Source organism: Lissotriton helveticus, chromosome 1_1 (assembly GCF_964261635.1).
Source record: "Lissotriton helveticus chromosome 1_1, aLisHel1.1, whole genome shotgun sequence".
Classification (NCBI taxonomy): Eukaryota; Metazoa; Chordata; class Amphibia; order Caudata; family Salamandridae; genus Lissotriton; species Lissotriton helveticus.
The window spans coordinates 1,867,108,418-1,867,135,337 of NC_136057.1; the positions used below are offsets into that span (position 1 = coordinate 1,867,108,418).

Here is a 26,920-nt window from a genome sequence, read left to right on the forward strand (position 1 = left end):
GTAGGGAAATGGGACGCAGGTTAGACAGAGTAGTTGGATCTGGCAGGGCTTTTTTCTGTAGTGGCATAACCGCTGCGCATTTCCAATCACCTGGAATTACTGCTGTAGCCAACGAGGAATTGATGATACTGTTAATAGTTGGGTTTAACTCCTCAACCAGGGTTCGCAGGACCATAGGCGGGCAGGGATCGAATGGAGACCCAGATTTTATGGCCAAAATAGCCTGATGTGAATCCTCCAGGGAGATATAGGTAAATGAGTCCAAGCGAGAAGTGTTGGTTGTCATAACGCCTATCCTCATTTTTTCCGAATTTGTCGAGATGGATGGCACAGATGGAAAATACTTAACAATATCAGAGATTTTCTTTTCGAAATAGTTGGCTATGGAATTGCAAAGCGGGAGGGAAGGTGGAATCTCCTGAGAGAGTGCAGTGGGATTAGTGAAACTCTTAACTATCTTAAAGATCTCCTTCTGTCCCTTATCCGAAGAAGAGATAACCTCTAAGTAGTATGTTTTCTTTGCCAGCTTAATTGCGGCATGGTAATTCCTACGTGCAGATTTATATAAATCACGAGCAACCAGCTCATAGTTCCTTCGCCACCTACGCTCCAAGGATCTTATGCACTCAGTTTGGTTTTTAAAGCTAATGAAAACCGTGGGGCACTCTTTTTATTTGTGGGACAGCGTAAATTTCTTTGCTTCTTCCTCACGTCCAAGGACCACCCAAATGTTGCTAGCCACTCACAGTATTGATGATTATCTGTTAGAGTGCAACCTGTTAAAGCAGGTTTGCTAGCATTCAACTTTTCCAAAAGATCAGGCCGTGAGAAGGCAGTTATCCAGTCCAGCTTACGGCTGACAGAGTTTAAGTTTGCGCTTATCACCGGAGCCTTCTGTTTCACCAAAAGATGAAATGGAATGAGTTTATGGTCTGACCAGGTTAAAATGTGTGGAGATTTAACTAACAGACCATCAACATTAGAACAAATACAATCCAAAACATGGCCTGCTGTGTGAGTAGGTTCTAGTGTTAACAAAGTAAGGCCAAGTATATTGATAATATCCATAAACCCACTAGTGCCTGGTTCCTTAGGGGACTCTAAATGGAAATTAAGATCTCCCATCACTGTGCAGTATGCGAACCTAAGAGTAAGCTCGCTCAGTGCATCTCCAATGCTTTCCAAGAAATCAGCCGATGGGCCAGGTGGACGGTAAATCAAAGCACCAGAGAAGGAGAAGGAATCATGGATGGCAAGGCAAAAGGCCATAGCCTCCACTCCTTTAATGTCTGGCAACTCAAACGTAGTGCATTTAATAGCACTACGATGAATGATTGCCAGCCCACCTCCCCGCTGCAGAGGTCTATCTAATCGTTGGATTGAGAAAGCATGTGGAAGAGCCACAGCTAGGTCCGGGTTGCACCATGGGCGAAGCCAGGTTTCCGTGACAAATACCCAATCTAGGTCCATTTCAATAATTAGATCGTGTATATGCTGTGCATTTTTGCTCAATGACCTGGCATTAATAAGTCCCCCCCCCCGGAGTACAGCTGAATGAGAATTGACATGGGGGCCCAGCACAGGAGTGAACTTCATCTTGCAATGCAGGCATGAAGCTGAGCCATCCCATGTATCTGGGGATAAAGAATTGTGGCAGGAAGGGAAGCAATTGTTAAAGGAGCCTAACCACTCCCTGGAATTGACTACAGTTGTAGCCCTGGGGACGGCATCCCTTACCTCCTCCGCAGCCTCGACGCGGACGAGCGCAGACGGGCAGGACTCTGGCTGGACTCCGGCGTGAGTCTGGCGCTCCCGCTGCGCGTTGCCGCTGCGCGTCATCAAGGCAGGTTTAAATAGAGTCGAGGTCAGCCCGACAGAAGACTAGGGCGCTCACCAAAATGGCGCCGCATTTCGTCCCTGCCTACCACCAAGATGGCTGGAGGCGTGAGTGTATGGGAATAAGTGACCCGCCAAACAGCGGTGATATAACAGATTAAAATGCGGGTAAGCGCTATGTGTGCTTATTATTAAAATATCAGGCAGTTCCAATTTATTTAAATGAAAAACGACGATTTTAAAATACGCGTGCTAGCGCTATGTAATTAGGCTGAGAAGCGCGTCATGTAAGGGCCAGCGCAGCGTTACTGAATACCTTTGTCCAGGGCCGAGCGAACGGATACTGCCGTCTTAAGTAGAGCCGAGGTCAGCCCGACAGAAGACTAGGGCGCTCACCAAAATGGCGCCGCGTTTAGTCCCTGCCTACCACCAAGATGGCTGGAGGCGTGAGTGTATTGGAATAAGTGACCCGCCAAACAGCGGTGAGATAACAGATTAAAATGCGGGTAAGCGCTATGTGTGCTTATTATTAAAATATCAGGCAGTTCCAATTTATTTAAATGAAAAACGACGATTTTAAAATACGCGTGCTAGCGCTATGTAATTAGGCTGAGAAGCGCGTCATGTAAGGGCCAGTGCAGCGTTACTGAATACCTTTGTCCAGGGCCATTTTTAGATCTCGCTAGTCAGCGCATGCGCTGCTCTTGGGAGAAATTTAGTAGGTGGTTTAATAGTGCTACCCAGGCCGGCCAACTGCTTCCTATTACGCGCACACACACACACATGCGTGTGACGTGCACAGCACTTTTTCCCATCGCGCGTGCACGCACAACTCGCGTCACCACTCACGTTTAAACATTTTTTTTATTTCATTTTGTGCGCTTCAACGTTATTTTTATAGCAGCGCAGCCGATGCTTGTGTTTCAGAAGCAGGCGTGTGTTTTTCAGACTGGCACCAGCAGGGCCCTTCGTCACCTCCCCCTACGCCTCCATCTCTTCCCCCCCCCCCCCCCCTTCAACGGGGACCAGGCTGGAAACATTCTGTTCCTCACAGTCTATGCATGCGCCCTGTAATCACAGCAGGCACAGATGTCACCCTGGAGATAGGATGATTAGCCGCCGGCAGCAGCAGGTACTTCAATTACTGGTTTTGGGGGAAAGTCTGCATCTTAAGGCGACAGGCACACTGCCCGCAGGGGGTTCGGAAGGTACGTGGGACACTGGGACTATATATATTGAGTTATATACATAGCGCTTTAAGAAACGTGTTAGTGTTCTTCCGCACAGGATCGACGCCTTCCTTACAATACAGAGACTATTTTGCAAGTAGCGCCGCTGCAAGGCACTTTGGATTAAGTTGATCATATCAGGTGATGCACTGAGCTTGCTGGGGACTATATTGTCATGATAGCGCCAGTTGCTCACATTCCTGCTGCGAGGCGCTTTGGATTAAGTTGATCATATCGGGTGACGCACTGGGGGTGCTGGGGACTAAATCGCCATGATAGCGCCAGTTGCTCACATTTCTTTCCAGTCAAAGCCTCACACTTGTGCCCTCTCCAAGCTTTTCACATGTCCCACGTGCCCCGAGCGCCTCATCCTAGCCACGTGACCCAAGCTCGCTGAGCTGTACCTAATTGCCCCTGTAACCGCACGCAGGCTGCCCAGTGCACCTCTTCTGTGTCCAATATTCCCCACACTATATTGGCCCTACTTACTGACGTGTATTATGCCCCAGACTCCCCAGACTATCCATGTGGCATAAGGGCTTCATTCTGTCCATACTCCACAAAACCCCCTCACTGACTGTGTGTCCCAAGCCCTTCTCTAACTGGCAATATGCCCAAAGGTTGTCATGCCCACATTGTGCCCCAAGCTCTTCACCTGTCCACGTGCCCAAAGTTTGTCACACTGCAAAATGTGTCCTAAATTCCTCGCAGTTTGTGTGCCCAAAGCAGGGCTATCAGGAGGCGTGGGAGAGTGGGGGTTCCCCTGCAGGGTTGGATTGGGATTAAAAATTGGCCAGGGCACACCAAAAACAAGCATTGGCATAGCCAATAGGTCGTCTCGTCTTTGGGACCTTATATTTGTTTAGCCATGCAACAGTTGATGTTGTTGCACTAAGGATATTGAGCTGGATAACTAAACACTTATAAGGTCCCAAAGGCGAGACCCATACATGAAGCTACAATGGGTATTTTTCCATAGTTAACTGATAAATGTGTATACTTATTTGAATGTCCAAAAGGTTTCATCAGTGTACAGTGTAATAGCATTATTTGAAAAACTTGCATTATAGAATACGATACATTACTGTAGATCTGAGCTTAATTAGGAAATCTATTGTCTTATTTTCATCTTCCCTCTCTCTGTCTGTATACCATGATGGTCAGTAGGAAAAATCATTCAAAGAAGACTTATTTTCCGTATTTGAAATTAAATGCAGACTGGAAAATAAATCGTTTTTTGTCTGTATTTATCTTTAAAATAATCTGCAACGCTAATACAAAAGCTTTGCAAATTCTCTAAAAATTGCTGAGCTGGGGGCGGTGGGGTAGTATATAGCTCTTTCACAGCATGGAAAAGTTAATTACAGGTGTTGCTAGCAGCACATAGTTTTCTTATATAATATACAGGTTTAGCATAACAAATGATGCGTTTATTTATAACCGTTAGCTCTTTGTTTCTAATTTTCTCTCTTGCAATGTGAGCAAGCCTCCATCTGCTTTCTTGCCTACTGCATCTTTGTCTAAGCTCTTTCAAGTTCGAAAACCATGGTGCAAAAGCCTTGGCTCTCGTGGCCATCTTAGATTTGAGTGGGGCCACTTGTTCAATGGAAGCAGGTGTTAAAAGCCTCTGGCGAGGGAGCATGTGCAATGATGTTTATCACCATTATTTCATCTAGGGCCGCTTCCCACCAACTTTTATAGGATATATGCTTACCCTGTATCCATACTACTTCCATCTGTACTTCAAGGGTAAAAGTAATTGCTAGGAGGTCCGACCAACCAAACAGAAGGACATTTCCTGACTTCGAAGACCGAGTGATTCAGGAAAATTCCATCAAGGGCGTGGCTTTCCGCATGAGTGGGAAAGTTAACCAATTTGGAGATCCCAAAAATTGTTCATCAGTTTTAAAAATCTACTAACATCTTTTCTTTTGTGATCTTCCAAATGAAGATTAAAATTGCCTAAAATAGTAAAATTGGGGGCAACAATTAAGGGTTCATACGAGAGCCAGGGTGATGATTCACAAAAGCCCAAAAAAGAGAAGCTTGTTATTAGCTTTAAATCTGAACTGCGCTATCTCACAGACATCTTGTAAGTCAAAGCTAATGGGCTGCAAGGTGCAGCTCAGAAATTTTATTGAAATTATTGCCAGCCCCCTCCTCCCTCCCTCTGCCAGAGGCACTATCTAGTCTGACAATCAAATATCCTGGAGGGCTAGCTTCTACTAATTATGGTCTAGAATCTTCTGTAGACTGATTATTTGTGACCGAATCTTGGGCTAATTCTAAATGTACAATCAGTTCATGTATCTCAGTATTGTGTTTGACCATCGGCCATGCATTCAACAGGGCACATAGAAGCTTTTCCTGAGTCAGGTCCCTTTAGCCTTATGTATTTCCTTGCAGTTGTGGTAAGGCATGCCAGAGTCCAAAGCTAGCTTTGGGTTCCATTTGCAGTGAGAACATTTGCGAGCCAGTGTGATAGTAGGAATAAAGATATCACAGACCCACTTTCCCCCTTTAGGAAGCCAGCTCATTAAGTCCTCTTGGGAGAAGTGAAGTCGCTACCCTCCGGTGTCACCCAGCCAGCATCCCTGGCGCCGCCCATGCGTAGACTGGTTTTACGCCTTCGGCGTGCATCTACGCATTGGCCTGTTTTTTATGCGTGATTGGAAACCCGAAGTCCGTGCTAGACAGCTGACCTCTTCCACTCATCGGTGCATTAAAGATGGCCGACTGGATGGGAGAAAGAACCCCCTGCCACCAATGAGTCAACTAGAAGAGGGTAGCGAGGCGGTCTGTAACAGGCAGCGCCAAAAATCTCTACTAAAGCGTAGAAGTTAAAAAAACCTATAAGTAATAGTTTTTGCTGCTATCAAAATATATCATTAATATCCTAAAAAGCAGTGCTAAAAACCACAATTTTAAACACCCAAGACCACTTACTTTTTAGCACCCCCTCACCCTCCAATGATGCCAGAAACTATATCTTTTAAACACATAAGAGATAAGCTCTCTAGAAAGCGTGAGCTTCTTACTGAGGCCAAATTGACACTGGGGTATATATTCTACCAGAGACAGGCCAATTTTCCCATGTTGATGTCTTGTGTTTACAAGTAGCTTTCAGATCAATTCAAAGGGACAGACTTCCGATATGTGTATTGCGCACCACAGAGTTCAGATGTCATGAGCTTAGGCAAGCATGAGCCGGGCAGATTAGCTTAGATGGTCTGTTGTGGCATAGGAATATGACACTTTACAATGCGTGTCATTACAACAAATTATTTACATTGCAAAATCCATTACAACGCATGTTGTTACAACACATGTCAAACGCATAATCCATCACAACGCAATTACTATTCTAACTCCACTGTGGCGTTACTTTGGAGAATGTGTTGTAATGGATTATGCGATGTAATGACATGCGTTGTAATGGATTTCGCGTTGTAAAACATTTGTTGTAATGACATGTGTTGTAACTTGTGAGTTGTAAACGATGTTTCCTGTGGCATAGTATACAGTTTTTACCAAGATTGTCACCAGGCTCCTCTCCCTGGCATTACGAATCAGCTGCTTTTTTGGTCTCGCCTACGCAGCGCACAAGTGCTGCTTAGGAGGGACCTCTTGGAATAGCTCAGGACTTTTGGTCAAACGTGCATGTTTTGCATTTTTCTCCATTGGCACTGCACTCGTGCACGTTTGGCGTTTCCCTTGCAGGAGCGAGCAGCGGCTCCATCTGTTAGCAATTATCGCGCCTGCCGCTGCTCGCTCCCGCAAGGTAAACGCTGTACATGCCCCCGGCGTCTACAGGCGTTGTTTTTCTCTCGTAAACAGATTAACTATCGCGGCCGCGGGCCGCGCTTGTCTTTCAGCGCTTGTCTCAGTTGTTTTTAAGAGGAGGCCTTTATATTTCATAGAACCTACATATTTCCCTGCAATAGTTGACATCTCTCAGATAGATGATGCCTTGACGCTTATGTGCCTGTTTAATTAGCTCTTCCATTGTTGTTTGCAGTCCTTGTGCATTTCAGTTACTGACACTGGCGCTAAATCTTTTGCTGAGCACTCATCTTTGTCGCGCAACAGCTTGTGGCAGCAATTAAAGGCCTCTTAATTATGAGGCATCACATTTTGTTTTTCCTCTTTTCCCAACACACGCCGCTGGCCCGCACCCTTAGTGTCGTCTTCCTCGGAGTGAATGGCAGGGACGGCTGCCACAGCCCTTCCCTTCTCATCCCATTTGTTAGTGGTTGTTTCTTTTTTTTTTGTCATGCCTTTTTTGACTGGCCTGCTGGGCCCTGAGAAGCAATTCACCGGGGGGCAGTGCATGGCCCCGGCAGCACCACAGTTGCCAACTACATACATCTCCAAGTACCAGAACGGGCATCTGCACACAGGTGCCTGGGTCCCTTGGTACCTAAGCTCCCTCACTCAGTCAAATCACTGAGATTTCTAACCGCGTCTGCTGACTTTCGGAGTGCGCTAGCATACGGCGTTTGGCTGCATGAGTACGAGCACAACACCATAGCTCAGCTGCAATAACAAGTATCTCTACTATGGAGACGGTCTAGTTTCTTAACTCCCCAGACATAGGTCCGGGGAAACTGCGGTGTGATGATGAGGCACAAAGTGAGGCCAGAAGAAATAAAACTGTTGCATGGCATGAGCGTCCCCCCCCTCCCCCCACACCAGTGTCGAGAGTGGTAAACAAAGCAGATCTTTCCAGTAAAAATGGAAAGTTTCTTTCAAATCAAACATTTCATAATTTTGTTTTCAGTTCTAAGTAGTGCAAACTCGAACCAAAGCACTTTACACGAGCACCAGTTACTTCACACAAGGGCACCTTTAATTTTTGAAAGGCAGGAGGAGATTAGGTGATTAACTGAGAATCACAGGATGTTGAGCAGACGCCGAGAGTCGAAGCCCGGTTCACAGTCTTAAAGTTGGCAGCTCTGACCATAATGCAACATCCTCCATTTAAAATACACTTCCCTTTCTGCTGCAAGCGCTGCCAGTATAAAAACTGCTGACTGGTCACAGTCACCAAATAGTAATTTACACAGTGAGGTCTATTAGTGTGACTGTTCACAGCACATTTGTGTTTTGTTTTACTAGTATTACATTTAATTTGGTAAAAAGCATTACTGACCGAATGCTGTCACCGTCCAAAAGAACACCCGCCAGGCCTAGGCTGCGCCTCCCGGCTGGGACCTCAAATCACATACTTGGGGAAAAGAATGAAGGTGACTTCTCTTCCCCTCCCTTCAAGCACAGGGAATCCACTGGCCAAAAAAGTGGGATTTCTGACACCTTTCTCGCTCCTTCCAATACTCTGGATAAATGAGAGCATTTCTCAGTGAACCTGGTTGCCCCGTAGATAACGGAGGAAGAGTCTACAGCAAAACACTCACACGGCCGATGGAGTGAAAACACCAACACGCTCTGACGGAGTGCTTCAGAAATCTCAAGCTGTTCTTTTGTCCAGTGTGAGGGCCTCATCCATTCCTCCGATGGCGCTGTGCGCGAGGAAAGCATATTGCATCATCTTTGAATAGAAACATGGCCAATGACTTTGTGACTTCAATATAAAGCCACACAATGTTTGGTCGTTCTATTATTCTCCCACCCCTGCCTGTGGAACAGGACAGCCAGGATTGGTTGGGGCAGTGAACCCAGCGCTCCAAAGGAGACTGGGGGGATGGAAATGAGCTCCCCAGGGATTCTAAGGCAGTGCAAGTTCAGTGGGTCTGAATTGTCCATGTCAAGCTGGGCACAGTAAGAGGCCAGTTCAACCTGACAGGTGCACTTCACATCATGGCACCAGCCATTATTATGCAGCCTTTCTGCCTGCCTGCCAATCAATAGAATTGCCCCCACCTCCCCTCTGAAACCTAGTGCTGAGACCTGGGCAACGTAAACCAAAAAACCAATATGTAGTCATTATAAATTCTATATGCTGTGACTTATGGCGGCTCAAAGGGGTGTGGGGGGAGGGTGACGCTCCTACACCCCCATGGAGAAACAACCCTTGTGTTTACCAATTATAAAAAAATCCCTAATTAAAAATCAAGAAACTAAATAAAAATCAGTACTATTAAAAATACATACTAGTTAAAAACAATGTTTAAAGCGTTAATTGATAGCAATTCATAATGTAATTTGTTTGCATTGTTTCAATTACAGCAATAAACTCCTAACTTTAAATGACTAATGAATACAATTAACAATTGAAAAGCATATGTCTTCTGCAAAAAAGCTGTTGTAAAAATACAAAGGCAGGCCAATGATATCTAAAGTTATTTTTATGTAATGACAGTAACAAAAAGAAGCATTTGCTTAGCCAATAGGTCTTGGTTTTGGGACTGTATAAGTATTTAGTTATGCAGCACAGTATCCTTGGTGCAACAACATCAACTGTGCATGGCTAAACACTTATAAGGTCCCAAAGGCGAGACCTATTGGCTATGCCAATGTTTGTTTCTTTTGTTTTGCATTTGCCGACTTCGTGAAAGTGACAAAGTAAACAAAAAAGGTGGTATAGTCAGCTACGCAAATGTTGAGTCCATCTAATCTTGAGATGTAAGGCCACTGGACATTAAACAAGCATTTGCAATGCAATAGGTCTTGCAATTGTTAAAGTTAGAACTGTTGACTTTGAAAATGACTATGTTTTTTACTTTTGCTCAGTATAAAGTTTATTTTAAGAATCTGGAGTATGGATGGGGAGAATGAGAGAGGCACTGGAGATGAATAGGGAAGAGAGACACTGAATGCAGGTGAAGTAAAACCCAAAACATGTATAATGGAGACACGAAGTGGAGCTAAACATTGGTGGGTACAATAATAATTAAAGAGACACATGATAGACGAAAAGCTAAGAAGAAGGAGAAAAGAGACTGTGGAACGATATGCTAGAGGCAGAGAAACTGCCTCTATACCAAAAAAATAGGGTGTTATGAGAGGAGAAGTAAGAGGAATAAGACAGGTGAGAGAAGCTGTACACAGAAGTGAAATTATTTGGTAAGAGGAAATAAGGAGACTGTCTGATTGAATGAATGTGATGAGAGAATGGGCTAATAGGAAAAAGTAAATATGGAGGAGACACGGTTGGCACAGTAAGTTTGACTAAAGGTGGCAATACCATTCACGAGAGCACATGGGAGATTGCCACACTTACCAGAACAACTGGATATCTTAAGGAAAGCCGCCTCCAAAAGTGCCAATAAGCTGGGAAGACGCCATCTTCTAAACAAAACTCATTGCATTACAAATAAGGAAACAAAGAGAGCTGCGTTACTCCCTGCCCACCTCCTCTCATATAAAGGAGCCAACGCTGCCTATGCTCCTCGAAGCACGAACGGAAAAATAGATTTTTGCGAGCCACGCCTTTCACTGGAGTGGGGTAAGGCGGGGCTTGTAGAATGCCGAACAGAGTCTGCCCAATTTTGTAATGAATGCAAATATAAGCAGGAACACTACAGCCGCCTGCTAGCAGCACCAATAAATACACACGGTCTGCAGAGTAAGGCACAGACTAGCAAGGGGGAGGGGGTGGCACCACACACCCACCCAAAAATAACTAGTCTACTCAATTTTTAAGACGTGGACATCTCGCTGAATGTACACAACTCACTAACAGATCCTGCCAAACACCCATCTCAGCCATGGGGAAGAACCAGAGTCCGTACTATCATTATGGACTAGACTGCACTGGACGCTCCTACATGCACCCCAACAGTCTGCTGCAGATACACTGTAGTAGGATTGCTCACTACTGAAAGGTGCAGCTGCACGAGCAAACACCCAGGGCAGCGCAGTGAAACTCCAGTGTCAAGCAGCCATGCATGGCACTTCTAACAGTCGGCAGAATAAGCCACAGAAACCAGCATTCCACCAATGGAATGCAAGGACATTAAAGATGCCAGCGAGGCTCCCATAACCAGTCCCAATGGAACAGGCGACCACTACGGATCTAAAGAGAACCCCGCTCTCAATACCTCCTGGCAGACTGGTGCGCCATGTGCCAGCCTTCCTCACCACTCCTAGACTTTGAGAAAATTCGACTGCCACAAATGTACACAATTCACAACTCTACCTGCGTGCTCTAGGAAGCATTAAGCAAGCATACAAAAAGAATTAAAACTACTATTAAACTACCCACAGCTCCAACGCGAGTACTTCCAAGATACCTCGGCGCTTACATCACGGAGCAGGATGCATTCTACGGAGGCTTTCATACCTTTCTGTGGGAAGGAGGGAGGGCGCTGCGAGGAATGCGGCACTTGTTAGGCCTTTTATCATGAGAAAAGTATCCAACCTGGCATTCCGAGGCATTGCGGTCTCACGCACTTTAGCTCCGTGCAGCAAGAAGTCCCTCTGCAGCTTGTCTCTGCCTACCAGGCAGGCTGGCGATGTTCCCTCGTGTCTACATAGGACACGGGATCTTGTGCAAATAATAAATAAAATAAAACAATTCCTCTGCAAAGTCGCTGTAAGTTTTTTTGTGCAATTTTCTCACGTTGTTGGTTTAGTGTGCACAGTGGGGACAGGGCAGGCATTGCCATCAACCTTGTCGGACAGGCAGTGATTAGTTTCTGTTTGCTGGGTGCGTTCGTGGCTTTGGAGTTCATGTCCATGCACGCTGAGGTAAACCTCTCCTTTGACCTCGCTGGTGCCCAATTAAAAAAAAAAAAAGTTACGTTGTTAAACGCAGTAAAAAAAACAAGTGGCGTGCACGTCACGCCTGTGTGGGCACAATCATAGCTCCTCCCGTCAGCCTATTGGTGTCTATTACGCGCTTGGTGCGCGTAATAGACACCAAAAGGCCATGGGAGGAGCTATCCGCGTGCTTCGGGCCAATTGCGTGCAGTCTTTTACAATAAGACGCACGCAAAGGCCAATGGGGGAGCTCAAAAGGAAACGCACATGCACAAGCGTGTGCGATTCCTAGGGCAGCTCACAATCACCGGTTTTTACCTACAAAAGCTCACGCGACTTGCGTGAGCACTGCTACGCAGTGCACCGCAGGTCGCGAGACCTAAAAACACTTGGCAGTCAATAATGCACATAACTAAATACCCTTTCTCTTGATCAATGTAATGCAAACTTCCATTAAGCCTGGTTTAAATCACTTCTGCTTCTTGGTGCCTGTCTATGACACTATTGTAGCATTTGTGCAAACCCTAACTTATATGAGCTCTTCATATAGCATTTCTTTTGAATGAACATTCGAAGTCACACACAAAGGAATTTGTGTTTCAGGGCTGAAAAATGGCAGTGCTTGGCTATCCTGTATGCCTCATGTGATAGTGACAGAAAGGGATTTAAAGGGTAGAGGTAATCTCTGGGTGTGCTTGAAATGGGAAACTTGCCTATGACTGTCACAATAGGGATGAGTGACTTCGAAGTCCTGAGTGTACCCTCCTGAGACAGAGGTTTGCATTCATCAGTCCTCTCTCCCAGCTCCCTTCGCAGTGGACCACCCTTAACTCTGTCTCCCTTAACTATGCTATTTTGAGAGCACTACGAGTTACATGACCTCACATATGTAGATGCTGATGAAATGGTATGCAAAAAAAGTGTAAAGAATTGGAATGTAGAGAAAGTGATTAAGAAAAAAAACAGGCAAAGAGAAAGTAAGACAGCGGCTTGCATGTTGAGTAAATAAAGGAATGTAAAACAAAAAAAGTTTTGTTACTAGGCTGTAATCGCTATTTTTTCTTTTTATCATCTCAAGCTACGTAAAGACCTGGAGGAAGTTAAAGATCTGCTGTCGAAAGCATCCCGGCAACGTGTGTGCAAAGTCCTGCTTGCTGAGCAGCGGAGGCTGGAGACCGAACTTAACAAAGTCAATCAGAAGTTAGCCAAAGAAGACTCTGAGCTTACAAAATCAGCTACTGTTGTGGGGCCACTTAGCTCTGGCTATACTGTGAAGATCAACAATTATGGTACTAAAGAGTTTGTAATCTCCAGTGAGGGCAGTATTGTGCTGATAGAGAGAGATGTGATGTTGAGAATGTTATCTGCTTCCTTTGTGTGGTACTCTGAGGAGTTGGCGTTACAAGAGTGGTGTTAAAATGGCTTACAAGTTCATGCTGCAAAGAACTCTGTATAATGCAGTATCAGAAAACCCTCCAGAGATCTGCTTTGGAGTGAATCCCAGAAAATGGGATGCAGGGGTTTGAGATATCAGAGGAATGGTTTTGCAAAGACTCTGGATTCAGATGCTGGTTAGGATATCCGTATGTTTAGCGTTCTGGCTGAGCTTCCAGTCCTTCATCTAAACCCATCTGCTTGTATCTTCCCATCTAAAGTATCCTTGGTTTCTGCACAGTGCTCCGCTTATGGTGTCAAACTCTAGTATTTCATCTTCATTGGTTCATTTGCTTTCTTACCCACCCCTTCCCATATGTTGTCTTCTTTTCGCCGCTCTGCCGTATTGATGTTGTACATCCTTTTCATTGTCTGAAACGGGGAGGGGGTGAAGGGGGGCAGATGGGCTCTTATTTTGGCTAAGCCGTGGCTGCGACCGATATTAACAGTGATGGGTTAGTAGGGCACACAGCCAGGGGGAGGAGGCATTTGACAAGCAACAGGGGAGGTGAAGGTTAGTGCTCCATGAAAGAGCTGGAACAGCTATATTTTACAATCTATTTTATCATCTGTTCTGTGTGTGAGTAAAGCTTACGCTGCACCGGCCCATAATGGCCCCACATTACCACAATATCAAACATAAATATGCACCATATCCCTGAGTAGATCAGCATTTATTTGCACTATATGTGTGAACCTACATATGTGTACTCCTTTGTATAAATGTGTATAATAATTATGTTTATAAACATTACTTATTGTTATATTATTCTGTGTTTAACATGTATACATATCACTGCATAAATAAGTTAATCTTTATCATAACTATCTACAATAGCATCCTATTGAACTACAGGAAATATTATAAAATCAAATAAATTAGCTTAAAGTACAGCAATACTGGAGTCTGAGTTTATTAAAAGCAACTTAAATCTACATATATTATTTTCTTTATACATATAAACCTTCCATGTTCTAGTGTATCTTTATATTTATTACTTTACTTCTAATTCAGCATCTCCAATGCACTACCAAATACCTCTCTCCATATCCTCTACCTGTGCTCTCTGACTCATCCCAAACCGCATTCTACTACTATGATCTACAAAATATCCCAAAAAGCATTCTACTACTATGATCCCCAAAATAACCCTTTCTAGACTCTTCCCTCCTCTACTCCACCTTGCATCATCTCAAAACACTTTTACTGTTCAGATCTTTCAAACACGCCTTTCTAAGCTGTACCCTCTGACTCATTTCCCCCTCTCCATCTCTCCATTATCCATCCCAAACCTCCTCCTACTGCTATGATCTCACAAAAAAGAAAAAACAATTTCTAAACCCTTTCTAGAAAAACACTTTCTAGACTCTTTCCTCTTCTATCCCTCCACCATCCCTTTTCAATCTAAATGACAAACTCACATGTCCACCGCTCAAATTAATTTAATATCTCTCTCTACTAATTCACCATTAATCCTTTTTGGGTTCCGGAGTAGCATGCTACTTGCGAAAAGTGATTCGCCTTGTCGGGGGTAGTACGCGCCTTATAATTTCAATGACCTGTTTTTCTTACTCCCTGTAGAGCATTGTCCTCTGCTAACTATTGTCTTTCTATTCATCCTATCCTTCTTCACAATCTTGTAACACACTGTATGTTCCCAGCTGTTTTCCGCAACTTTTTCACATTCTACCTATTGATCATGATATGTCGTGGTGGTAGGTAAGGTTCGACAACGAAAGGTTGCATTAGTGAACGTGTATGGCCCTAACATTGACGACCCTCAGTTTTATGAGACACTATGGCACACTTTTGCAGACATACAAGCTGAGAATATAATTTGGGGGGGAGATTTTAATGTCACACTAACAGACGGACTGGACAGAACGCTGCACACACAGGAACCACATACGAATGCGAGTTATCAGATATGTGCGATTGTAAACAATGCTGTTATTGCTAGGATTTGTGTTCTTGTTCTTACTATTTTTATACATTGTATGTGAAGTCATAGTAAACTAGATAAACAAATTAACAAAACCCTCTCAAAGCACTGTGTCACAGCATTCTCCCTCCTCCATTCTCATTCATATAACCATACTCATTTCCACGTGGCCGGATACTGCTCAGATCTTCAGTAACGTTTCAGTCCGTCGTACTCGTTAACAGGTATTGTCGAAATGGAGCCCAATAGTCCCTGGGGCGTGAACTTACAGGCAAGTCTTCTTCAAATCTGGCAAGCGTATCACAACAATACGTCAAATCTTCCAACCAACTTTGTACCTTGGGCCTCATTATACTATTCCAATGTAGAGATACTCTCCGCTTTGCCATTAAGAGTGTTATTACACACAGTTTACGCCTCTGCGCTCGCAGCTGCGGTACTATTACTAGCAAACAAATCTTGGCCGTACATTGCAAAGTTGCTCCCAGTATGTAATTAATGGCCTTTATCACCTGTTCCCAGTAGTTCGCTACCGGGCCACAGTGCCACGCTAAATGTATAAAGTCTGCATTTTCTTGTCCACAGCGTACACAATTGGAAGTGTCCCTTAAACCATACCTGTGTAGTCTGTGTGGTGTGTGATACATTTGGTGAAGATATTTATAGTGGATAATTCTTAAATTTCCATTAGGTGTCAGCAACCCCGTCAATAGGCAGGTGACTTCCCATTCCTCTTCCGAAATTGTGTCACCCAATGCCGTGGCCCATCTTTCCCTCGCCGTGTTACCTCCAATGTCTATTTGCGCGCTATTATATAACCTAGATACTAAATGTGAGGCCGTAAGTGTGGTAAGTACTAGCTGTAAAGGGGCTAGCGCCTGTGGTTCATCGGGGAATGTGGGAAAGTGTTCTCTCATCGCCCTTTGCAACCTATAATAATTGAATCTAAACAACAGTGTTGGGTTGCTGATGTAATCTAGTTTGTCAAGAGTTAGAAAAACTCCATCCTTGTATAAGTCGCCTATTTTGTCTATTCCCGCGTGTTTCAGTGATTCCATTCCAATTTGCTCCTGTGTAACTGACAGGGCTGGGTGATGGGCTAGCGGAAGCGCAGGAGCGTAGAGTGGCACGCTTTGTGCTACTTTTCCCAGTATCCTCCATGCCTCAGTGGTGGTATTCACCGGATTAATGTCATGGTCATGTAATCGTACTCTCTTATGAGTGAGTATGCTCGTGAGCGGGATTGGGTCAGCGTCACCCTTCTCTACCGCTACATGCGTTAGGAAAGGCACTTCATGGAACCAGTAATGCGCAAATTGCGCTTGAGCGCAGAGGTAATATAAGTAGATATCTGGGACCTTAAAGCCACCCTTAGCATATGGTAGCGTCATCGTATTCAATTCTAGTCTAGCTTGTTTCCCTGCCCATATTAGGGTCAGTATGAGGGTTTTGATGTTACGGAACACCTCTGCGGGGGGTTTGATAGGAATGTTGTTGAACAGGTACAGGAACTTGGGGAGTATGACCATTTTTACAATTGCGATTCTATCTGCCAGGGACAGCGGTAGCTTAATCCATCGCTTAATTTTGTCTTCCAATGTGGATATAGTTCTCCCGTAGTTGGTGCGGATAACCAATTCCGGGTCCCTGTGGAACCACACTCCCAGATATCTGGTAGGCTCAGTTTGCCATTCTAGTGGGTAGTCCAGGGCCGTCGGATGAGTACTGTCTGTTAGCGATAGAATAAGGGACTTGGACCAGTTAATTTGTAGCCCCGAGTACTGACCGAATTTGATATACTCTCGCAGCAGCGGGTTAAGATGTTGTTCCGGGTTCTTAACATACAGCACCATATCGTCGGCATATAGTGAGATGTGAATGGGTCGTGTCGGGAGCTGAATGGCCGAATAGTGATGGTGCTGTCCGATCTTGCAGGCCAGGGGCTCAAGTATAAGAGCAAACAGCATAGGCGACAGAGGACACCCTTGTCTGGTACCGCGACATATCGCTATGGGGTCCGACAGATGTCTATTTATCCGTATGCGTGCAGTTAAGTTCGTGTATAACATCGTTATCCACCCTATGAATAACGGTGGGAAACCCATTCGTATAACTACTGCGTGTAAAAAAGGCCAGTCAATTGTATCAAACGCCTTGGCCGCGTCTAGTAACACTGCCACGGCCTTTGTCTGGTGCCAGATAATGTGCCAAAGCAAACAGTGTGCGGGTATTATGTGTGGTTGATCTTTCCGATATAAAACCAGATTGGTCGGGCCTGATCACTAGCGGCATTAGAGGTTTTAATCTGTCAGCTAGTATGCTCGCTATTATTTTAGTGTCTAAGTTTATTAGCGAGAGAGGGCGGTAGGAATCGCATTGTTCCTGATCCTTTCCTGGCTTTAATAGTGCAACTATTAACGCTTCCCTCATTGAAACCGGTAATGTTTGTTCTGCGTGTGCTGTCTCGTACAGGTTTATCAGATGCGGAGCAAGCGTGTCCGCAAACTTTTTATAAAATTCAATCACGAACCCGTCTGGCCCCGGAGCTTTTCCGTGCGGCAGACGTCTAATGGTATCTAATACTTCCTGGACCGTAAGGGGACGAGCTAGATATTCCCTATGTCCGTCGGCCAGCCACGCCAGCTCCACATCTGCCATATATTCCAACAGTTTGTCTTGCGGTATCAATGGTCTCGCCTCATATAATGCCTCATAAGTGCCCATAAACTCGGCCAGTATGTTTTTGATGTCGTGTGTGAGTACGCCCGCCTTGGTCTGGATTGCTGTAACATGTTGAGGCGCTCTACCTGTACATATCTTGTCCGCCAGGGCCCTTCCCGGTCTACCTCCCTCTCCATACCTCCTTGCAGTTGTCCTTTTGAAAATATATTTCAACTCGTCCTCTGCAAATGTGCGGTGTTCCGACAGTAGTGCCTGTATTTCCCCTAACACAGTTTTGTCTCCAGTTTGTGTGTATCGCTGTTCTAACTTATGTATTTCCTCTTCACGTGTTTTCAATTGTTGGCGAATGTCTTTTAATATGCCTGAAGTCGTGCTAATGCATACTCACCTTATCGTGGCTTTGAAAGCTTCCCACAGGGGTCGTCCGTCGTGGGGGAATTTAGCTCAAAATACTCCGATATCGCTTTCTGAATGGTATCCACATACAATGGGTCACGCAGGGCTTGTGCATTAAAACGCCATGTGAAAGGTGGTGGTGTATAGCAGGGGATTCGCATCTCCAATAGCACGGGGCTATGATCCGAAAGCGTTCTGGGGAGGTGCTTGACATTTACAACCCATGTTATTATATCCTGTGTGCCTAACCAGAAGTCCAGTCTGGACCAACTGCCGCGTGCTGTATTTATGTGTGTCGCCATTTGTTCCCCTGGGTGCATTATCCTCCATAAGTCGCTCAGGTGTAGGTCTGTCAACGTGTCGAGTAGCATCGCCCTCGCATTCGTATGTGGTTCCTGTGTGTTCAGCGTTCTGTCCAGTCCGTCTGTTAGTGTGACATTAAAATCTCCCCCCCAAATTATATTCTCAGCTTGTATGTCTGCAATAGTGTGCCATAGTGTCTCATAAAACTGAGGGTCGTCAATGTTAGGGCCATACACGTTCACTAATGCAACCTTTCGTTGTCGAACCTTACCTACCACCACGACATATCTGCCCTCTGTATCTTTGTGCGTTTCTGAAATCTGGAAGTGTGTCCCTTTCTTTATCAGTATGCTAACCCCTCTTGCGTATGTTGAGTAGTTTGAGCTAGTGATAGATTCCGCCCATCTGTTACCCAGCGTGGACGTACCTGTCGGTGCCAGGTGCGTTTCTTGTAGAAATGCAACATCTACCTGTGCCCTGTCAAGGAACGCAAACATTTGCAGTATCTTCTTTGGGTTGCCTAATCCCCTTATGTTCCAAGTCATGAAGTTTAGTGTATTATTGTGTACCACGTCTTTAAGTCTACTTGTCGATTGAGCATGCCAGGACTTACTACTGCATCTAGTCGTCCAGCAGTGTGTCTTAATGGACACAATCGTATAAATTCTCTGGTGATGAGCATGAGCCAAACACTCGCAGATTTGGTAGTTAAAGAGGTTGCAATGCCTCTCAGACACAGTGCATCTTTTTGAACAATTCTCAACATCCCTTCCCTCCCTCCTCCCACTTCAGCACCCAAACTTTGCCAAAGCCATCCCCTTATTAACATCAAACCAGTACCAAACCTTGAAGCGGGGTACACCCTCTTGGGGGTGTCGCCAGGTGCACACGTCTCCATCCACATTGTGGATGTGGACGGGTGCTCATTCCAACATCGTAGTAACATATTACTTTTCCTTTCCTCCCCATCACACCCTATTCATGTCAACAGATCTCGTTGTTCCAGAAATATTAATATTATCAACTTGTTTGGGATCTTTCTTCTCTCATGTGAGCCCCCCCATGCAGTCATTATCACAGTACAGTAGGTCATGGGCTCCTGGCAGCTGGAGTGCCGCGTACGTACCCCGAGGAAAGACCTCCCCCAAAATTGCACCACATTGGACCAACAGCAGGGAGCGCTAATGTACTCACTGTTCAGTACTAATGTTCTCACTCTTCGCAGCTCCGTCGGTTAGTCACTCCATGTCCTTCAGTAAGTCCCACGTTCCACATATTACCTTCTACTTGTTCCACAGATATCCGTTTTACGCGTTACCGCATTCGCTCTTGCGAAGGATATGGAGAAAAATAAGAAATTAAATTTACGGGGGGGAACGTATGAACAGCAGCCAACGGACTTTCGAGATCCCGCCGGTCCTTTGTGTCTCAGCCATTTATCCTCTGTTGTTATCACTCATCCTGTCTTCTCTTTCCCGTTCCTTTCGGCGCTTCCCTACTGTCTTGATGTAATCCTGTGCAGCCTGTACCGTTTGAAGAATCACCGGTTTACCCGCATTGATGATTTTTAGTTTGGCCGGGTACAGCATCGCATATTGAAGTCCCATCTCTCTGAGTTTCTTTTTCACCGAGGCAAATTCCTTTCTCGCCAACTGCACCGCCATGGTGTGGTCTGGATAGAATTCCAGGGTGTTGCCTTGATACTCTATAGTACCCTTCTCCCTCGCAAGTCTCAGAGCTGTGTCCCTATCCCTGTAATTCAGCATGCGGGCAATAATCATTCGAGGTGCGGCTCCCGGCTTAGGGATTGGCGCCAAAGATCGATGCGCCCGTTCGACTAGGAATACCTCCGAGAAGCTTCCTGCGCCAAATATGTCCTTCAGCATTGCTTCTATGTATGTCTCCATCTTGCCCGTGTTTGTCGACTCCGGCAGGCCCGAAATGCGTACATTATTCCTGCGTGATCTCGCTTCTTGATCTTCCACCTTCGCTTTTAGCCCCTCCAGTGTCTTTTCAATATTTCCACAAGTTTTCGTGGTGATCCTCGACTCGTCCTCCACTGTAGAGATCCGTTGCTCAGCCTCCACTAGCCGCTCGTCGTGCTTCTCCAGTTTCGCTGTCATGGTATCCACTCTCTGCATGACGTTATCTAGTTTATTGTTCATTTCCTGTAAGCTTTGCTGAATGGCCCTCAACACAGATTCCATGCCTGCACCCTCACCCAGTTCTTGATCACCCTCCGCTTCCGAAGTAGGTGCGTTAGATTTGGTTGGCTTTCTGGATTCAAAGGGCAGTTTCGTCTGTTGTTTGTCGGGTTTCTCCATTACTTTGGGATGAGTCCGAGGGGTAGATCGCTGTGGATCTGGGCTCTTAGTGACCTCGTTCACCGCGGTAGTTCGATTACGTCGTGGATGTGTTCGTGTAGCCGACTGCGTTGTAGCACTATGCATTAGCCCCTCCGTGCACTCACTTTTCTGCCCGGCTTTGCTGTGCAGTGTCTTGGCTCTTATTCTTTTAATGTGCGCAGTGTTGCCTCATTCTCTCCGTGTTACACCATGCCAGGCGCTGTGCATCTGGGGGAATGTAGATCGTAGTCATGCGTGGCTCTAGGGACCTGCAGGTCTCGTTAGCGTGCGGTTATGGAGCGAATGTTCGCGGCAGACAGTTTAGCCCTCACCTGTCTATAGTGCTGGCATGTAGTTTTCGTTTTCTTCGCCTTTCCTCCGGTCGCCCCGTAGGGCAGTCAGTTAGTTGTGCAGGCTTCCAGGTTTCCAGGTAGTATCGCGGTCTCCGTGTACACTGCACGTCTGAAATGCCGTGCTCGCACTGCGCACCTCTCGTTTCCCCCGTTGCCTCTTCAACAGTGGCGCGCAGTCGGTCACCTGGTGCAGTGCCTCGCGTGCTAGCCCTCCAGCGTTTTCCACCTGTTTTCCGCCGCTTCTGCCCAGCCTCTATAGGAGCTTGCTCTCCCTTATTGTCCGCCTGCCTGCAGCCTCGTGGTATCGGAGCGCCCGCCGCATCCCGTGGTATCAGCAATGTCTTTGTGTTCCAGCGCCGCCGCCATTTTGCGTGCGGTGGAACGCAACTTTGTCCACAGTTTTCACTTAGCGAGGAAGGTCTCCCCTCCCGTGGACCTTAGAAGCGCTGGGGCGCCCACTTACTGGGGTGATAATCCTGCGGTCCGCCAGCCTGCCAACGTTGGTTCTCGCCGGTGAGACCTGTGATTCTGTTTCTTCGGCGCCGCCTTTTTGAATCTCCTCTCGCCTCCACTTGTATTTACGTTTATTTTCTCCTCCCAGGGCGCTCGTGCAGAGCCGAAATTCTTCCCGTTTATTGCCTCCGTCTTCCGATCTTCATTTTTTATGCTGCCGTACTTTTTCGTTAGGGGTAGGAAAGGCGTTTAGTCCGCACCCGTCCGGCGGAGCTGACTTACATGCCAGCCATCCCGCAGTGCGCCCTCTAGCGCCCCCCCCTAATCCCTTAATACTTGATCTTCTTCTAGGCCCACAGATAGGAGAGGGAATCCAGGCTTGGTCTTTTGAAAGGACTCTGTTATTGGATGAAGAGTATTGTAAATTTATGGCTAAGGTGATACAGGAGTTTTTTAAAGTTAATAAAGGAACTGCCTCGAATCAGATAGTTTGGGATACTTTTAAAGCCACAGTCAGGGGTGAAACCCTTAGTTTTTCGATTGCACGTCGTAAAGGATTATTGGTTAAACATAGGAATGACTCTAAAATGGTCCTGTTAGCTGAACAACATCTAGCCGAGATGATTAGACTTGGTCAGGACGTCGCTGCGGCCCAAAGAGATCTTACCATAAAAAGAGCTACTGTGTATGCTAATATTGCTGATCAAATCGCGTTAAAATATATCCAACATAAGGAGGAATCTTATGAATTTAATGAAAAAACTGGGGGAATCTTGGCTAAAAGGCTCAGGCAGAAAGCAGTTTCAATGATATCTCCAAGATTCTCGACACACACGGTGTCATGCAAGAAACTAAAGAAGGCGTCTTAGGTGCCTTTCAAAGGTTTTATCAAGATCTATATAGTGAATCAGCAGATGAGGCATTAAGTTATGGAGAAGGTGGATAATTGAGAGATTTATAGACTGTTGCACTTACGGATATGCAAAAAACGTTGCTGTCCGCTCCTATAACCTGGGAAGAACTGGAAATAGCTTTATTAAATTTATCTCCTGGTAAGGCTATGGGTCCTGATAGCATACCACTCGAGTTTTATCGCACCTTCAGAAAGGTGCTTAAAAAAGAGTTAGCAGAAATATGTCAACAATCTTTCTTGGGCAACCCTCCAGACTCATGGTCTGAGGCAAATATAGTAATTTTTTTTTAAAAAGGCAAGAAGGATACTGATATGGGGTCGTATAGACCGATTTCTCTTTTAAACACTGATAGCAGGATCTGCTCAAAGATAATAGCTAATAGGTTAAGTGATCTTATGCCTAGCTTAGTATCTAAAAGACAACATGGGTTTATTATGAAACTAGATACAACTGATCATATTAAAAGAATCATTTCCTTGTTGGACTGGTCGCAAGCTACTAATTCTCCTGTCGCGGTAGCCCTGTTAGATGCAGAAAAAGCATTTGACAGGGTTTCCTGGAGGTTTCTATGGTCAGTCCTAGCCTGGAAGGGATTCCCGGTGGAATTCTCTAAGGCAATACAAGCTCTGTATATTCAGCCAAAGGCCTCAATCCGTATCTTGGGTAAACTCTCTGGAATCATAGCAATAATAAGGGGGACGAGACAAGGGTGTCCCTGCTCCCCATTGTTATTCGCTCTGTACATTGAGCCCTTTTTAAAAAGCTTAGAAAATAAAGTTGGAACTGAACCAGTTTGGATATTGATATAGCGTATAAGGTATTCGCATACGCAGATGATATTGCAATCACAACTTCAGATATCAAAACTGCGTTACCTAAGATAGTGGAAGTAGCCGACAAATTTGGGGAGCACTCGGGGTATAAAGACTACTTCACTCAGAAGCGGGGCGCCCAAATGATATGAATTTTGAATCGGAAGCTACATATCTGGGCATCAAAATTACAGCAAAAATAGATGATATTGTCCGGCTGAATCTCGACCCAATCACAGTGTCAGTAAATAAGACGTTTGAACGGCTGAATAATCTTCATTTTTCTCTTTATGGGCCTAGTAATGTTTTAAAAATGCTTATTTTTTCAAAATTTTTGTATTTATTTCGTACGATCCCTCTGCTTTTTCCTACATCCTTTTTTTGTTCGAATTGATAGAATTTGCTCTAGGTTACTTTGGAGCTACCGTAGGTCTAGGAGAGCTATTAAATTGTGTATTTTACCTAGGGCTAGAGGAGGATGGGGGATACCTAATTTCCGTTTATACTATTGGACAGCTCTTCTGCAACATATGGGCGTTTTGCTCTTGCAGGATGTAAGAATGGAAGAGTCAGTCCTCAATATATGAGCTGGTTTTGGGCGAGGAGGCCCGACAATGTCTAGTTCGTATAATTGAGCCAAGTTATTATAAAACAAGCATTTACAATGCAACGGTCTCGCCTTTGCAAAAGTTAGAGCTATTAGCATTGTAAATGATACATTTTTTATTTGTGTTGGTTTGGATGTGGTGGTGGTGGTGGATGTGGTGGTGCTGGATGTGGTGGATGATGATGTGGTGGTGGTGGATGTGGTGGTGGAGGTGGATGTGGATGTAGTGGTTGTGGTGGTGGTGGTGGATGTGGTGGTGGATGTGGTGGTGCTGGATGTGGTGGTGCTGGATGTGGTGGATGTGGTGGATGATGATGTGGTGGTGGTGGATGTAGTGGTTGTGGTGGATGTGGATGTGGTGGTTGTGTATGTGGTGGTGGTGTATGTGGTGGCGGTGTGGTGGTGGCGGTGTATGTGGTGGTGGCGGTGTATGTGGTGGTGGCAGTGGTGGATGTGGTGGTGGTGGTGGTGGTGGTGGTGGTGGATGTGGTGGTGGTGGATGTGGTGGTGGTGGATGTGGTGGTTGATGTGGTGGTGGTGGATGTGGTGGTGGTAGATGTGGTGGTGGTGGATGTGGTGGTGGTAGATGTGGTGGTGGAGGTGGATGTGGTGGTGCTGGTGGATGTGGTGGTGGAGGTGGTGGTGCTGGATGTGGTGGATGTGGTGGATGATGTGGTGGTGGTGGATGTGGATGTAGTGGTGGTGGTGGTGGTGTATGTGGTGGTGGTGTATGTGGTGGTGGTGGATGTGGTGGTGGCGGTGTGGTGGTGGTGGATGTGGTGGTGGTGGATGTGGTGGTGGCGGTGTGGTGGTGGTGGTGGATGTGGTGGTGGCGGTGTATGTGGTGGTGGTGGTGGATGTGGTGGTGGTGTATGTGGTGGTGGTGGTGGATGTGGTGGTGGTGGATGTGGTGGATGATGTGGTGGTGGTGGATGTGGTGGTGGTGGATGTGGTGGTGGTGGATGTGGTGGTGGTGGATGTGGTGGTGGTGGATGTGGTGGTGGTAGATGTGGTGGTCGAGGTGGATGTGGTGGTGGAGGTGGATGTGGTGGATGTGGTGGTGGTGGATGTAGTGGTGGTGGTAAATTAAAACAGTCTATTTTCATTGTTACTATTAAGACCAGCCCTCCCCCTGCCCTGCTCGTCTCTCCCCCTCCTCAACACATCACCACTGCGCTCTCGGGGCTCTCACGTCTCCGATGCAAATCCCTGCCACGTCCTGCCTGCTTGCTGCTTCTGCTGAGATACACACCTCTGGCTTCGCAACCCTCACATTTGTCTGTTAGGAAATTGGCGTCTAAAATACCACAAAGCGTTACACTGGACAAAGCCCACTGGCTCGCAGGCAGTGTGTGCCCGTGGGCACAACGCCGAGGGGGGAGGTGTTTTAACACAACAAAGTCAAGAGTTAGGAAAGGGGAGTATCCGATGTAACATTGCTGGATTTCCTTCAAAGTAAACAGACATCTCAGCTCAACGTAAAGACGTTTGATAAAAAACACAAAAACAAATCCCATTACAAGTATATGTGGATTGCTTTGCAGTGAATTAAAATAAAAAGTACACAAAGATTGCAGCAAAGCTAAAATACCTTAGCTGAATTTGTAATAAATTCTACCGAGATCGCAGCCGAACATGAATACGGCCGATAAAGAAGCCAACAAAAATCATCACAAAAATGCACTCTGTTTGCATTATAGTAAACAAAGATCGCAGATACACGTTAATCCCTTAGCTGGATTTGCTTCAAACTAAACAGACATCTCAGCTCAACGTAAAGACGTTTGATAAAAAAATAAACTAAGCCCATTACAAATATGCGGATCGCTTTGCAGTGAATTAAATAAAAAAGTACACCAAGATTGCAGCCAAACTAAAATTCCTTCGCTGGATTTGTATTAAATTCGACAGAGATCGCAGCCAAACATGAATACGTCTGATAATGTAGCAAACAAAATTTATCACAAAAATGCCCCCTCGGTTTGCATTATAGTAAACCAAGATCGCAGCCAAACATTAATCCCTTAGCTGGATTTGCTTTAAAGTAAGCAGAGATCTCAGTTAAACGTAAAGCCCATCGAAAACAAAAAATAAAACAAACCCCATTACAAATATGCGGCTCGGTTTGCAGTGAATTAGACAACAAACTACAAAGAGATCGCAGGTAAACTAAAATACCTTCACTTAATTTGCATTAAATTAGACAGAGAGCGCAGCCGAATATGAATACCACCGAAAATGAAGCAAACAAAAATCATGACAAAAATGCGTCCTTGGTTTGCATCATAGTAAACAATTAATCCCTTAGCTGGATTTGCTTTAAAGTAAACAGACATCTCAGCTAAACGTCAAGCCCTTTAATAAAAAAACAAAAAACAAATACCATCACAAAAATGTGCGTTCGGTTTGCATTAATTAGCCAAAGAAGTACATAGAGTTTGCCGTGAAACTAAAATTCCTTCGCTGGATTCACAGCAAATGATGGTGGGGAGCACCGCCTGTGTCTTGGTGTAAGTTGGTCGACCTCGTATACGCCGTCTGTATATAAGAGCTTTGGCAGTTTTTTGATCCAGGACAGGCAGCAGCGCCTAGAGTGGGAGACGCTCCAGCCAGGGAGGCAGCAACATGCCCAGAGATGCGATGGTACGTGGGGGTAAACTCAAGACTGCACTACCGAACTAAAATGATGGTAGCTGAGGCCTCGCAGGCAGGTCCGTTGTAGTCACGTGGGGGGTCCCCACTGGAGCCAGTGTGAGAAGGGGGTCGTCCTCGCGGTGAGGAGTTAATTCACTTTGCACAGGGGCGATACGATGGTACGTGGGGGTAGACTCAAGGCAGCGCCGCAGAATGGAAATGATGGTGGCTTAGTCCGCGCAGGCAGGCCTGTTGTAGTCACATGGGGGGGGTCCCCGATGGATCCGGCGTGAGAAGGGGACGATCTCGCAGTGAAAA

The 26,920-nt window shown here is 45.6% G+C and overlaps 1 protein-coding gene across 1 annotated transcript in view; it reads left to right on the forward strand.

Annotated features, from left to right (window-relative positions):
* CACYBP (calcyclin binding protein) overlaps window positions 1-26,920 on the forward strand; it is a 79,179-nt gene that overhangs the window by 16,458 nt on the left and 35,801 nt on the right. Inside the window, exon 2 of the mRNA XM_078641936.1 lies at window positions 12,805-13,015. Within this exon, the coding sequence (XP_078498062.1) occupies window positions 12,805-13,015 (211 nt within the window). The remainder of the gene's footprint in view (window positions 1-12,804; window positions 13,016-26,920) is intronic.